This window comes from Vulpes vulpes, chromosome 12 (assembly GCF_048418805.1).
Source record: "Vulpes vulpes isolate BD-2025 chromosome 12, VulVul3, whole genome shotgun sequence".
Taxonomy (NCBI): domain Eukaryota; kingdom Metazoa; phylum Chordata; class Mammalia; order Carnivora; family Canidae; genus Vulpes; species Vulpes vulpes.
In genome coordinates this window covers 84,684,656-84,699,592 of record NC_132791.1, presented here as the reverse complement: position 1 = coordinate 84,699,592, position 14,937 = coordinate 84,684,656, and the positions used below count along the sequence as shown (strand labels likewise).

Genomic DNA, 14,937 nt, shown 5'->3' with positions numbered 1-14,937 from the left:
AAAATAATGAGCAAACTTTTCCCAAAGAGCCATACACGTACCTGGTTTCTCAGACACACAGGACACACATTTACTGTCTTCTCCATTATTAAAAACACAGCATACTGGACACTCCCAAGATCCCACAGGCCTTTTAAACTGATCTGCAAACCCTAAGGCAGCAGTGGTCACAGTGCAGGTGGCCGATGAAGCAGCCACAGTCACGGCGCTCTCTGAGGCTGCAGGCAACGTAAGGACTCGCTTAACACCAGTCCCAGGCTTCGGTGTTTCACAGGCCACGCATTTTATCGCTTCGGGTTTATTCTGCACTAAGCACGTATCACAATCCCAAGTGCCTACTGCTGGTTTAAATTTGTCTCCGAAACCTGTCCCTGATGCAGAAAGAGTTGATTTGTCACTTTTACTTGGTGTTCCAATTCCAGTTTGTTTATTAGCATTATCTTTTAGCGGCAATTTTGTTGCTTGGCAGGCTACACACTTGCTGTCTGTAACTTTGTTCTGGAGTAGACAAGTATCGCACTGCCACGATGATCCAGCTTTTAAACTTTCCCCAAACCCGATGCCACTAGAAGAAAAGCTACTTATTGCTGGTCTTGTATAAACAACTGGGCTTGTGGTAGTAGGCTGAGCAGCAAGAGAATCTGCCTTTGGTGATATGAAACCTATAAGGAGGGAAAGAGGAGAGTGTAAGGAAAAAAAAAGTTAAGGAAGCTTCCTAATCAGAACATGATCTGAAATGCTATTATTGGGAGAACATATATTTATACACATTTATACAGTTACTAAAATTCAACATGGACTACTTAAAAGTAGAGTTTTTACCTAAGCAATATTTAATAATCATGTAATTAATAAGTGACACTTAGGCCTCATTAAAATTCTTTAAAAGATGTTTGTTTACAGTTTATCACCTTCTTCCTTTAGGAATTTCTACTTACTATAATTCAACCAATATCTAATTTGAGGCTTTAATTTGTAGTATTTTATTGACACGTACCACTGTCATCCATGTTTTGCAACACTCTGCCTCGCTACACGAATATACAGTACATTCATAGCCTTCCTCCCTCATCTATTTTTTTCTTTCAGGTGTTCCTGGCTATGCCAAATGTCTTCAACATCTATAGTATTTGAATTTTGTCCAGTTACAATCCACAATTGTGGTATCCTCTACTTTCAGTAAAAATCAGCAGAGTTGCATAGGTACACATATTAGACAGATGTCCCTCCAAAGTACAATGGAGTGGTAGGGATTGGTTTTAATTATACTAAGCTTATACAGAACTTTAAAATGGTAATGGTTCAATGAGTATTATAATGACAAATTCCAACAGAGATGAATCAAACCATCTGGCAAGCCCTAGAAATACAGAAATGATGAAGACCCAGTCTACTCGGGTAGAGCATGAATTCATGCTACTCAGAAACATGCCCATGGAATGTTAACCAAACCCTACTTCAAACAAACTGTCTCAAACAGTTCTCCTTTAACATTGTAAGTATACATTTTTGTAACCACTATGTACTTAGACAATTAAGGTTATTCACACAGAACCACGGAACAACAGGAGTTGAAAAAAAGTCTTCATGCTACCGAAACGGTCATTGAATTGGGTTGATTCACTCCAACTTTATTCTTGAGAATGACCTTCCTTCCAATTCTTTACCTTGGACCAATTAATCTTTGTTTTATATATACCAACAAACTCAGTGACCTGTTTGTCCAGCTTTTAACACCAAAGGAAAAAAAATTGGAGGGTAAGATAGAACAGAAGACTATTAAGAGATTTTCTAGTGCTACAATTAACTCAATCTTGAGCTAGTTTTAGCCAAAAGGCAAAACACGCACATCCTTCAGTACTCCCAGTGGTCTAAAATGTACTATCTTGTTAATGATTGATCTGCATCACTAAGGTTAGCACAATTGTAACAGTAACTATCTCAAGTAACTATCCTTTCCTTCACCTTTCTCAGGTTTTCCTAATTTCCCTCAAAAGAACACAGACTCCTCCAAATTCTTGCTATTTAAGGAAAACTGAAAGGGGGAAGGGCACCATGAATGCAGAGTATGACTTATACAGAGATCAACCGTAGGAAAGCAAGGCCTCTCTACTACTCAGTTAATTCTAGCCCAGGCACTCTGGAGTGCTGCCTCAACTATGCCAAATCGTCTAAGTTACTGGGACTCTTGTAGCCAGAATACTCACCTCTAAAATGAGAAAGCCACACCAAAGAAACCTAATCCTCCTAAATCTTGTTGTAGAAGCCAATCTTACCTGAAAATTCTTATTCAATTAGACACAAACACATCTTATCTGTTCAGTAAATCTAAATTCTCTCTGAGCAACTAGATCACCTTATAAACACTTTTACATTCCTACAGCAGACATCACAAATGGAGCTGTAGCCGTCCTGATTTTCAAACTGAAAACTTATTCCTACTTGAGGACTTCTAGTCACTGCCTTCAAGTTATTTCTATAAGCTCACAAATCCTGTTTCAAGCCAGCCCTGCCCCTTACATATACCTATGTTAGATTCAGCAAATGTTTTCTTTCTGCATGGCCTTGTTTTAATAGACCACAACTGAGCAATGATCCAAGAACAAGGCGGTTCAACATTCTCAGATAAGATGTGTAGATGTAGTCAGATGTAATTCTTTTGGTGTAAATACCTTAGGAATTCTCCCTTAGAATTCAAGGACTGTCTTAATATGAAATTTCTTAAGAGGCAAGTATAACACATCTACTTTCAAGTCGATAATTTTTTAAAAACCTAAAGTATACCACAAATGACATTAAAATAGGATCACGATTTTGTAATTAAGATATTAGAGTATTTCAAAGATAGCTGTTATCTTACCAGGACTTTTGAGAACATCTAGGACACTTCCTTCTTTCAGGGTTTTTGCAGGTGTAAAAGGGCCCTCAAAATCTTCATCTGGCTTCTTCTTACAGCTTGTACTATTCACTGCACTGATATCTTGAGCTGCAATTTTTTTAATTGTAAAAGACATCATGCTAAGAAAATGCACTGGATCAAGTTAAATGTATTAAAAGATCTTTCAAAGCCAATTTGGACCAACTTCAAAAACATCATGAAAAAGTCACTGTAATTCAAAGATAATAAACAAATTTACTTAATAGTACAGGATTAGTTTACCTTATAAGAAAGTAGAGATACTATTTCCCATACTGTACACTGTACATTCTTCCCCTCCAAAAAGGCAAATAGTATAAACTATAATTGTTACCCAGTGAATTAACTGGTAATCAAGAAAATCAAACTGAAACACTGGAGAGAATATGACCAAGAGCAAGCTCATAAACTGCACAAAATGTGTTTCTGCTTATACAACTTATAATATTGAGCAAAAAAACCCTTAACAAGGAGTACTCAAACTGAGCCAGTTATTTCATTTCTAGAAATTCATCCTATGATTCAAAGTATCCTTCAGTTATCATACTGAAAACATGGATGATAAATGCTCACTATGGGACTAAGTATACCAATCAAAACACCGGCATGGTATAGTGCTAGGCAGCCACAGAAACCATCCTTAAATGCATAGTTCCAGATAAAGGCAAGTTAGAAAGTCCAGAACATTTTGAATGAGACATCTAAAAAGTAATGGTGGCTACTAGCGATGAGTGGCTTTTTACTGCTGCTTCTTTTTAGGTTTCCTAAACGAACATATACTTATATTAAATAGGAAATCTATATTTTCAGTATGAAAATAGCTTTGTAGTTATATTTTTAAGGGAGAAAGTTTGTTTACAGATGAAAGTATGTGTGGTATTGTTTCAATACAACCTCATATTGGTGTATTGTTGTGCATGAGAAGGGAAGGGGGAATGAGAGGAAGAGAAACACTATTAGTCACAAAAACCTAAGTGTTGAAGCTGGGTAAAGAGTACACTGGAATTCAGTCTGCTAGATCTGGAAATGTTTGAAATTTTTCCATAATAAAATACAAATAACCAAGTTTTTTAAGTGCTTGCCAATTTAAAGGAGTGGGTGAAGTAGTTTCAAAAAATCCTACTACCACTATATCCCTATCTCATGCCATAAACAAAAATTAACCCAAAATAGATCAATGATCTAAACATGAGAACTAAAACCGTAAGAGTTTTAGAAGAAAACTAAGGAGGTATTATCTTCATGACCATGGATTTGGCAATGGGATTCTTAGATACAACTTCAAAAACAAAAGCAAAGAAACAAATTATACTATCACATCAGAAACCTTTGTGAATCTAAAGGTGAAAAGACAATTTACTGAATGAGAGAAATTATTTGTAAATCATATATCTGATAAGGATGTGGTCTCCAAACTATATAAAAAGGCTTAGATCTCAGCAACAGAAAAATAAACAACTTAAAAATGGGCAAAGGACTTAACAGACATTTCTCCCAAGATTAAAGGACCAAGAAGCACTTGCAGCACCATTTGTCATTAGAGAAATCCAAGTCAAAACCACAACGAAGCATCACTTCATACACACTAGGATAGCTATAAACAAAAAATGAAAACTAAGCATGGTGAGAATGTGGACAAATTAGAATCCTCATACACTGCTAGTGGGAATGTGAAAGGAGTCAGAGGTTGAGAAAAATAACTTTGTGGTTAAAAGTTACACTTAGAACTACCATTTGACCAGCAACTCCAGTTCTAGATATATACCTCAAAACACTGAAACTAGTATTCAAACAAATACATGTACATGAATATTCATACCAGCACTGTGCACAACAGCCAAAACCTGGAAACAGCCCATATATCCATCAATGGATGAACAGAAAAATTATGGTATATCCATACAATGGAATGTCATTCAGCCATAAAAGGAGTGAAGTACTGATGCACCTAGTTGGCTCAGTCAGTAGAGCATGTGACTCTTAAACTCAAGGTTGTGAGTTTAAGTCCCATGTTGGGCATGGAGCCTACTTAAAATAAAAAACAAATAATAAATTAAAAAAAAAAAAAGGAGTGAAATACTGATACATACTACAACGTGTAAACCTTGAAAACAGTTAAGTAAAAGAAGCTAGGTGCAAAAAAAATCACATTGTATATTCCAGAACAGGTACATACATAAAAACTAAACACCACTGACTGTTGCCAGGAAGTGGGGAGAGAAGAGATACAGAACTACTGTTTAATAGGTACAGGCCCCCTTTCGGGGAAATGGGTATTTTGGAACTAGACAGACTGTGGTAGTTGCACAGCATCATGAACATACTAAACACCATGATTTATTTCATCTTACGTTAATTTCACCCCAGTAACAAAAATACACAAGACACTGTGCTGTGTCAAAACAAACCATATGGGACACATGGGTGGCTCAGTGGTTGAGTGTTTGCCTTCAGCTCAGGTCATGATCCCAGGGTCCTAGGATCGAGTCCTGCATTGGGCTCCCTTTAGGGAGCCTGCTTCTCCCTCTGCCTGTGTCTCTGCCTCTCTTTCTGTGTTCTCTCATGAATAAATAAAATCTTAAAAAAAAAAAAAAAAAGCATATACTTGTTGCACTGTCTATCCTTTAGAATCAAAACTGAATTGCTTTTAGTAACTTAAGGTAAATTTTAAGGATACCTTGCAGTATACTCAAACTAACGGAAAAAGAAGATTATGGAAAAATTAGCTCCTGCCATAAAGTAATAATGACTTACACATTTTCAATCAATGTCTTAATGACAAAAGTGGTGAAAATCATTCCCATAATTCTATATATATGTCACTCCTAAAAAATGACTTAAAAATCTGGATAATTAAAAAAAAAAAAATCTGGATAATTTCCCCAGATGTGATGAAACACAAAAGTCTTAACAAACTGCTGCTTATCCAGTTACCATTAGTAACGCATTAGCAAAAACCAGGAAGGATTTTCATGCCTTTCCTCATAACCAGGAATGAAAATGGTAATTTGTAGAAGTTTATTCCTCTATGAATTCAGTCACATTGAAGAAAAAAATCCTGTAAAAAGTACACCTGAAACATCCTTATTTTCTCTAATTCCTGCACCCCTGCAATTGCTATTTATCTGAATAAAATGTCCTTGCTCAAAAATTCTTGACCTGAGTAAATAACTTAACCCGGATGATTCTCCACTTCCTAAATAGCAAACACTTGAAAGAAAACTACCACTATCACAACAAAATCCTAGGATTTAATTATCTAATGACTCACTTCTTTCCCTCAATTACACCCATTCCTTGAGTCCAGAAATTATGAGTCACTATTTGCAAGGCCAGCATAATCCTTGCACATAAAAGTTGTGAACCGAACACTAAGCCTAGAGATGGAGTCGATTGCAATTACAACTTTACCTCAATAAGAATGTAGACAACCCGTGAATTTCTTAGAGATTTCATTTACAATAAACTGCCACCTTAATTAAACTAAGACAATGGACACATCCGTTGCCATGACTATCCCTATCATAACCAAACTATATAGCATTTCCATTTAGTAAGCTAAGTGTTTCTGTGAATAGAGACAAAAAATATTGTCAAGGGTTGATACTAGCTCCTATTTGCTTTCTAGAGTTAATTTCATTCAAATGAAAGAATTTAGAAGAACTGCCAAAGACTAAAGAACTTGAAATACTAACCTAATATAATGGAACTATTTTTATGTAAAAACGTGTGAGAAGTTTTTACTTACCTGAACTACTACTTGTAATTGGTTCTGAAATACTACTAGAGCTAGAAAGTTCTGTGGTTTTTGCAACAGGCACACTGAATGTAAATCCAATCTGTAAAGAGAAAATGTATCTTTTTAAGTCTGTCTAGTTTTAAACAAATAATAGCTTTTTCTTATTCCAAGTTAAAAAAAAAAAACTCCCGTATTCCAGCTTTTTGTATTTTACTATCTCTAAAATTGAGATACTTCTCACAATGAATAATGTGTGTGTTAAATCAAACAGCATTTTTCATTTCTTAGGGTTTTTTTTTCATTCAAAGCAGTACATAAGATAATTATATGCTCCTAAAGCTCAGTTCTAGATTTCTAAATACCATTTTCTAATAATATGAGACTTGATAGACAATGGACAGGTTTCAGGCATGCGGTAGGGAAATTACAAAATGCTCTGGAATATCCAGCTGTGTCAGAAAACAAGAGCACAGTGAAAAAGAGAAGGCAACATGTAAAAATGATGTGCATGCCAAAAATGCATGGGGCAACTTGAACATTAAACTTATTATTCTCCCCAAAATATTTCTTAATTATGAAGAAACGAATACATACTATGAGGCTTAAAAACCCAAAACTTCTCCAGATTAAAGGCAATTCAAGAAACATGTTAACCAGATGCCATGCAATTCAGCTGATTAGGTCTTAATCTTAATTGGATCTAGACCCAAGAGAAACAAAATAGTAATTAAAGGACAGTCTAGGGCAATGAGAAAATCTGAATATGGCCTACATTCATATTATATTATGTTAAATTTCATGGATAGGGTAACTGTACTGTGGGTATGCAAAGAAATGTCCTTTTTCTTAGCGGACATATGGAAAAGCTGTGTTTATATCTTAACTTTCAAATGGTCATGAGAAAATATATATGCTTATATGTATAAAGAGTGGAAAATATACAGGTGTTCACTCATTCAAGTTTTCTGTACACTGAAATTTTTTTTAATTGGAAGAAAAATAATGGTATTTCTTAGCACCAATGGCACCTTGGGCTTGATAAAAATACAGTATGCTTCTGAAATCAATCATTCCTTGCTTGCTACTTACCGATGATGGAGGTAGTACGTCTGCCTCAGTAGATTTTACAATTGGAGATGAAAATCGAAACATGGGGCTGCCAGTGCTATTTGGAGAGGTCATTTGTACCTGGTTTTCCATATTATTAAAATAATACAAAAAGATTTTTAGAAAAAAGAAACTGACAGTAAAACAGACCTTAACTTAAGCAAATTACTTCAAAGAAGCCAAACACAATTTCCTTTTAGATTTAAAAAATCATTTGTTAAGGGGCCCCTGGCTGCCTCAGTCAGTGGAGCATAGGACTCCTGATTTCGGGGTTCTGTGTTCCAGCCCCCACTCTGGACATAGAGATTACAAAATAAGATCTTTTCTAAAAATAAAAATCACTTTTTAAAACTTCTGAAAAATAAACTATAACTGTTATAAAATCTGGCTTCTCCTTGGGAGAGGAGTATACACTATTTTAGAGGTGTATGTATCTGACTAAAGGAAAAAAATACCACCTATAAGAATATGTTCAGAAATAGTAAAAGCCAAGACAAAAGCATAAAACATTTCAGGAGCAGTTAATCCTACCTGAGAAATAAAAACAAAAGTCCATTCTTACCCCCAAAAAGCATCTTAATCAGAAAAAAATGTTTGGAAACAAACTTATTACAATGATCAGTCACTAAGGCACAGCATCAGAATTAAAGAGCACTCCTTTATAACAAATTTTAAAAAGCAAAACACCATTTCCATTTTTCTCTTATACTGAGTTATTTCCATAGTGGGAACTTATCATTGCTTTCAACAGAATATTAGATTTTTCTTAAAACAACAAAAATCACCTCTATATCTACAATGGTTTTGTACCTTGTTTGTTAATGATTGCGAAGGACTAATGGTTGCTGGAGAGGAAGTTGTGATCACAGAGGAACTAAAATTGAAGGTAGGCAGTGAAGAACTGGTGATGGGTAGAGAGATTTTCGGCAATACTGGTACTTCCATTTCCTAAAACGCAACATGTTTCATGTCATTCTTCTATCCCTACTTATTTTCACGAAGAACTGATATAATAACACATAAACTGAGAATAGGGAGAAGTTAGCACCACACAGTGTTAACAATGTGGGCTCCAAAATCAAAAGAACTCAGCCAAGATCTGAATGCCAGCTGTGCCACCAGACACGGTAGCTTTGTGAACCTAACTGCCCTCAGTACCAATTTACTAAGGGCTGAAAATGAGAAAATACACTAGCTGTATATTAATATAAAACAAAGTTATATATGGGTTTGGCGTATAAAATAAGCATATAATAGACATCAGTACTGATGAGTTTGGTGAAATGCCTGGTTTTTTACCCCAAGTCTTAGTCTAGGTTGAGGGCAACAAGACTCCTGACTCTGGCTAATGGTAGACGAGTTGGTTATCTGACCAATGACCTGACAGATAACAATCCTAAACTCTGAACAAAATAGAAAGAAATAAGCATGTGAAAAAAACTGGAGAGTGACCAGAAGCAAGCAGAAACTGTAGAGATTAAAAAACACTTGGAAAAAGCGAGGGGCTTCCTGTCCTCTATGAGCTGGTGCCATTGCATAGTTGAAAGTCTGAAGAAAAAAAAAAAAAAAAAAAACCCAGCAAATCTGTTCACTGAGGAGTCAGAGGATGGACTAGGTGACCGTAACAGCTAGAAAATGAGGGGGAAGTGCAGGACTGAGGAGCATATAAACCTGCATGTGAAACGTCCGGTTTCTAGCAGACATGTAAGCTGCTCGTGTAAAAGGCAGACGCCAAGAAGCCAACTTAGGCTGAAGAGCTCCAGCTGCCACCCACCACAAATGGGAGAGTCTGACTTAAGGTAAATTCCCCGCCAGCTAAAGCTATCTGAATACTTCAAATGGACATAGTTTATGGCACAGCAATCACACCTCTGTAAAATCAAGCCCTCTCCCCAACAGAAAAATAAAGATGCTTTCAGATTAAAAAAAAAAAAGAAAAAAACTACAAAAAAAAAAAAAAGAAAGAAAGAAAGAAAAAACCTAGGACAATCTGTAGCCATAAAACCTGTTCTACAGGTTCTTCAGGGTGAAGGGATAAGGACACCAAATGGAACTCAGGTTTCCTGAAGAAATGAAAAGTATGTCAGCAAACACAAACTTTCATTTCCCTTAATTTCTTTAAAATACAACTGTATAAAGCAAAAATTATATGCTGTGAATTTACAGCCAGCCTATCTAATTTTAATACAAATGACAAGAATAATCTAAAATACCAAGGAAGAGGGGAGGTAAATCAAACTAATAAAGTTGCAAGATTCTTAAATTTTACAGGAAGTGGTACAATATTAACACAAAGTAGAATTTGAAATTTAAGGATACATATCATAATCCCAAGACGAATCACCAAGTAACATGAAGAGGTAGAGATAAAAAGCAAAGTAATTAAAATGTAATTCTAACAAATATTCAATTAACCAAAAGAGGGCAGCTTTCAAAAGGAACAAAAGAAACAAAAAAACAAATGGGAAAACTAGAAAACAAAAGAAAAATGGGAGACTTTAATCCAACCACATAATTACATTAATTATAAATACTTTGATTAAAAGGCAAAAAGTAGGTAAAAGGCAAAATTCACCTATATATTGTCTAATAGAAACTCACTTTTTTCAAAGATTTTCTTTATTTATTCATGAGAGACAGAGAGAGGCAGAGACCTAAGCAGAGGGAGAAGCAGGCTCCCTCTGGGGAGCCTAATTAGGAACTTGATCCCAGGACCCTGGGATCACAACCTGAGCCAAAAGCAGACACTCAACCACTGAGCCACCCAGGCGCCCCTACTAGAAACTCACTTAAAGATATGGGTTAGAAAAAAAAAAAAGATATGGGTTAGAAGCAAATGGATGGGAAAAAAGATACAACCTGCAATTCACAAGCCTAAGAAGGCTTATTCTACTAACACAGTGGCTGGCTATATAAATACCAGTACAGCAGATTTCAAGACAAAGAATACTCCCAAAGATTTTTTTTTTTTTTTAAAGAATATTTAGGGATGCCTGGGTGGTTCAACAGTTGAGCACCTGCCCCTGGCTCAGGGTGTGATCTGCGGTCTCAGGATGGAGTCCCACATCGGGCTCCCTGCCTGGAGCCTGCTTCTCCCTCTGCCTATGTCTCTGTCTTTCTCTCAATTAGCAATAATCGCGCCTCGGATAAACCTCATTGGCTACGATACTGCCACTGCGCAAAGCTCTGCCTTTCTCTCTCTCTGTCTTTCATGAATAAATAAATAAAAATTCTTAAAAAAAAAAAAAAGAATATTTAGTAATATTAAAGGAAGCAACCGGGGAGGCATAACAGATGTAAGGCATATGCTTAAATGAGGGCTTCAAAGTATGTAAAGCAAACATTGACATAAGGACATTCACCAAATGAAAGTGGATAGTTTTAATTCCTCTCTCTCAACAATTTAATAGACTAAACAGACACACTCCACACCCTGAAAAAAATTCAGCAAGAATAAAGATCTAAGAAATACTATCAGTCATCTGACACCTTATATAACACTATACCAACAACCATAAAATACAGGCTTCAAGATTCTTCAAGCAGACCATATGCTGGGCTACCAACAAGTCTCAATATATTTCAAAACATTAATATCAAAATTAAATAGTTCTAAATAATCCATGGATCATATAAGAAACCAAAAGGAAATCAGAAAAATACATAAAAACACAACTCTAAATCTTCTAGAAGAAAACACAGGGATTACTTTGTGGCCTGGGGATAGACAAAGGTTTGTTTTTTTTTTTTTTAAAGATTTTATTTATTCATGAGAGACACAGAGAGAAAGAGAGAGGCAGAGACACAGGCAGAGGGAGAAGCCGACTCCATGCAGGGAGCCCGATGTGGGACTCGATCCCAGGTCTCCAGGATCACACTGGCCGAAGGCAGGCGCTAAACCACTGAGCCACCTAGGAGTCCCGACAAAGGTTTTTTAGGATAGAAAGAACAGTAAAAATAATTGAAAAGGCGGGGGGGGGGGGGGGGGGGGGGGGCAGGGCAGTGGGTTTAGTTCAAAGAGCATGCAACTCTTGATCTCCCAAGAGAGTTATGAGTTTGAGCCCCACGTTGGAGGTAGAGATTACTTAAATATAAAATCTTTAAAAAATAATTTTTTAAAAAAGATAAATTCAGACTTCATAGAATTTAGAACATCTGATGATCAAAAGATACTGTTAAAAAACTGAATATGGAGACACCTGGGTGGCTCAGAGGTTTAGCGCCTGCCTTCAGCCCAGTGCATGATCCTGGAGTCCCGTTATCGAGTCCCATACTGGGCTCCTTGAATGGAGCCTGTTTCCCCCTTTGCCTGTGTCTCTGCCCGCCCCCCCCCCGGCCTCGGTCTCTCATGAATAAATAAATAAAATCTTTAAGCAGCCAGACTGGGAGAAAATATTTATAAGACATGTATCTGACAAAGTACTTGGATCCAGAATCTATAAAGAACTCCTATAACCTGATAAGACAACAACTCAATTTTTAAAAGGGCAAAAGATCTGAGGATACTTCGAAAAGGAGGTAATAAGCATATGGCCAAGAACACAACCTTACTGTCTCAGGGAAAAGCAAAATTACAACGAGACAGCACCATATACAAAGCAGAATGAATAAAATTAAAAAGAGGACTACTTATTAATAGTAGAATGAAAGAAATGCCCATACGCTGTTGGTTAGAGTATAAAATATAACATTCATTTTGGGAAAGTTTAGCAGTTTCTTAAAAAGTTAAACCCGTATCAGGGGGGCCTCACTGGTTCAGTCAAAAAACATGAAACTCTTGATCTTGGGGTTCTGAGTCTGAGCTCCATCCACATTGGGAGCAGAGATTACTTAACAAATTTTTTTAAAAAGTTAAAACACATATCATAAAATGTAGCTCCTCCACTTTTAGGTTATTTGCCCCCCAAAATCAAGCAATTAAATCTCCCCAACTCAGGCAGCCCCGGTGGCGCAGCGTTTTAATGCCGCCTGCAGCCTGAGGTGTGGTCCTGGAGACCGGGTATCGAGTCCCGCATCGGGCTTCCTGCATGGGGCCTGCTTCTCCCTCTGCCTGTGTCTCTACCTCACTCTCTCTGAATGAATAAATAAATAAATCTTTAAAAAAAAAAAAATCTCCCCGACTCAGTCATATTATATAATCATATATTCTGTATTGATGAGCTTCTTCATTATAAAAACCAAACTGCTCCCGGGTTCAGATCCCGGACGAGCACACCCCCCTCCCCAAAAAAACCAAACTGGTATCATAGTAGAGGCAAAATACCAAATGCTTAACAGAGTCCTTACAAATTTTGAGATCTAACAGGAAATGAGATAAACCATACTTCTACTATCTCATAATGCAAACTGGGTTATTTACAATAAAAAGTTCTGTTAACCTGAATGTTTTAAGTAAATCAAAATATACCAATCCCTGCTACATACCAATAGTACTGGAAATGAGTATAATTTGTTTACACTCCACTAAAATTAAAATTTCTTCCATTTAATCTATCCCAAAAGCCGACTAAGATACCCACAAAAATGAATATTCCATCCTTTATCGAAAGTTCTTATGAACTTTAACTGAATTAAGAACTAGTGGTCTAAACATTATTCGTCATCTGAAATAAAAACAGCACTGAATACAAAATAAGAAAGCATCTACCCAAAACCTATTCTACCTAGATTTTAAAAACACAGGGTAGGCAGAACGTTTGGGGCAGCCAGCCACCCCTCTTTCCTCAGAAATACAGAGACTTTAACTCCAGTGTGGAACAGAACTAGAGACAGGAGCTGAGTGAGGCATCCTGGGATGCAAGTTGGCAGTTGGCCAGAATGGAGAGGGGGCCCAGAGAAGGGAAGAGGTGATAAAGAGGCCTGGAGGCTTACTTTCATAAAGCTCCTCATCACAATTAGTATGCCAAAGTAACAAGAGCAAAAGTAAATCAATAAATTTCCACCCCCTCTTAATATCTTGATACAGTGAAATCACAGTAAACACCCATCTCTAAGACAGCCAAAATTAGCTACAGTGACCTGAACTTCACCTAAAGATCTTAGGAATGTATTCTTAAAAGTTGAAACTGAAGGGAAACAAGCAGAATTCACAAATCTGTTATCTGGCCAACACCAAATAAAGATGTTTTTTCCTCATACAGGGATAAAGTTTAAAAGACAGCTTAAAGACACAACTTTTACCGAGAAATACAAAAGCTCATCTAAAGAACAGGCTGTATAATAAGCTATATCACTCAGATACTCATTTCTTTATGTATACAAAGCAAGACAACCCATTTTAGAGGTAACTTAATCAAGTCTACATAAAGAGCTTCCGTAAAATAAAATCGGTTTGCTAAGAAACATACAAAATGTTATATGCTGTATCATTACTGGCATTCAAAACCTTTTCTTTCAAGACGGTAGAATACATTAATACATTCCTTCCCTTCCCAACACTCCAGCAGGAGAGCAACAAGGAGAACCTCAAGACCAGCACCTGAGCTGAGACCCCAGTATAATGCCACATACCACAAGACAGGCGAGGGGGGCAGAAAGTCCTAGCTGCCAAAGAAGTAATGGTTCTGAGGCCTTCACAAGGCACAACTATAGAATTGCTAAGCAGGAAAAGGGGAGAGAAAGGAAACGAAAATGAAAGACTGCCTACTCTAAATAAACTTGGGAAACATACCAACAGACTAAGAAGGAAAGTGATACTAACTCGTACAGTAATTTCAACCAAAACATGACTTTAGAGTTAACAGGAACTGTTACAGAAAATGTTTAAAAAATCTAAAAACTCCTAAAAAACTCATGAGTCCATGAAGTTACCAATGAAATTTTAATTAGAAACAGACAAATGGAAACATTATGTATCAAGACTTAAATGATCCCATTAAGCTGAAATTCACTTGTAAAAAGATTGAAAGGAGGTCTGCATGCAACTCAAAGTATTTAGAAAATAAATAGAGCAGCCTATAGAAAGAAAAGTTAATCAATCTTTGATTAGTCCTCATGTTCTTCAAACTTTCATTTTCAGCATACAGAAATCTTTTTAAAAAATCTTCTTAATGAAAGAAATAATCCATAAAAAATGGATAAAGAGAGAAACCCCAAATAACCAAGGAACTCAGAAGAGGTCTCCCTCCCTTATAAACAGGTAATGCAAAATAAAACTCCAATGGCTTAACACTTG

The 14,937-nt window shown here is 36.5% G+C and overlaps 1 protein-coding gene and 1 pseudogene across 5 annotated transcripts in view; both read right to left on the bottom strand.

Annotated features, from left to right (window-relative positions):
• Positions 1-14,937, bottom strand: part of NUP153 (nucleoporin 153) — a 98,677-nt gene that overhangs the window by 17,707 nt on the left and 66,033 nt on the right. For all 5 annotated transcript variants that reach the window (XM_072729068.1, XM_025999324.2, XM_072729065.1 and 2 more), the window contains 5 exons: positions 8,574-8,711; positions 7,746-7,844; positions 6,666-6,756; positions 2,861-2,986; positions 42-662 (listed from right to left, as the gene is read on the bottom strand). In XM_072729068.1, coding sequence (XP_072585169.1) covers positions 42-662; positions 2,861-2,986; positions 6,666-6,756; positions 7,746-7,844; positions 8,574-8,711 — 1,075 coding nt within the window. The remainder of the gene's footprint in view (positions 1-41; positions 663-2,860; positions 2,987-6,665; positions 6,757-7,745; positions 7,845-8,573; positions 8,712-14,937) is intronic.
• LOC112920576 (U4 spliceosomal RNA) lies at positions 10,883-10,949 on the bottom strand (annotated as a pseudogene).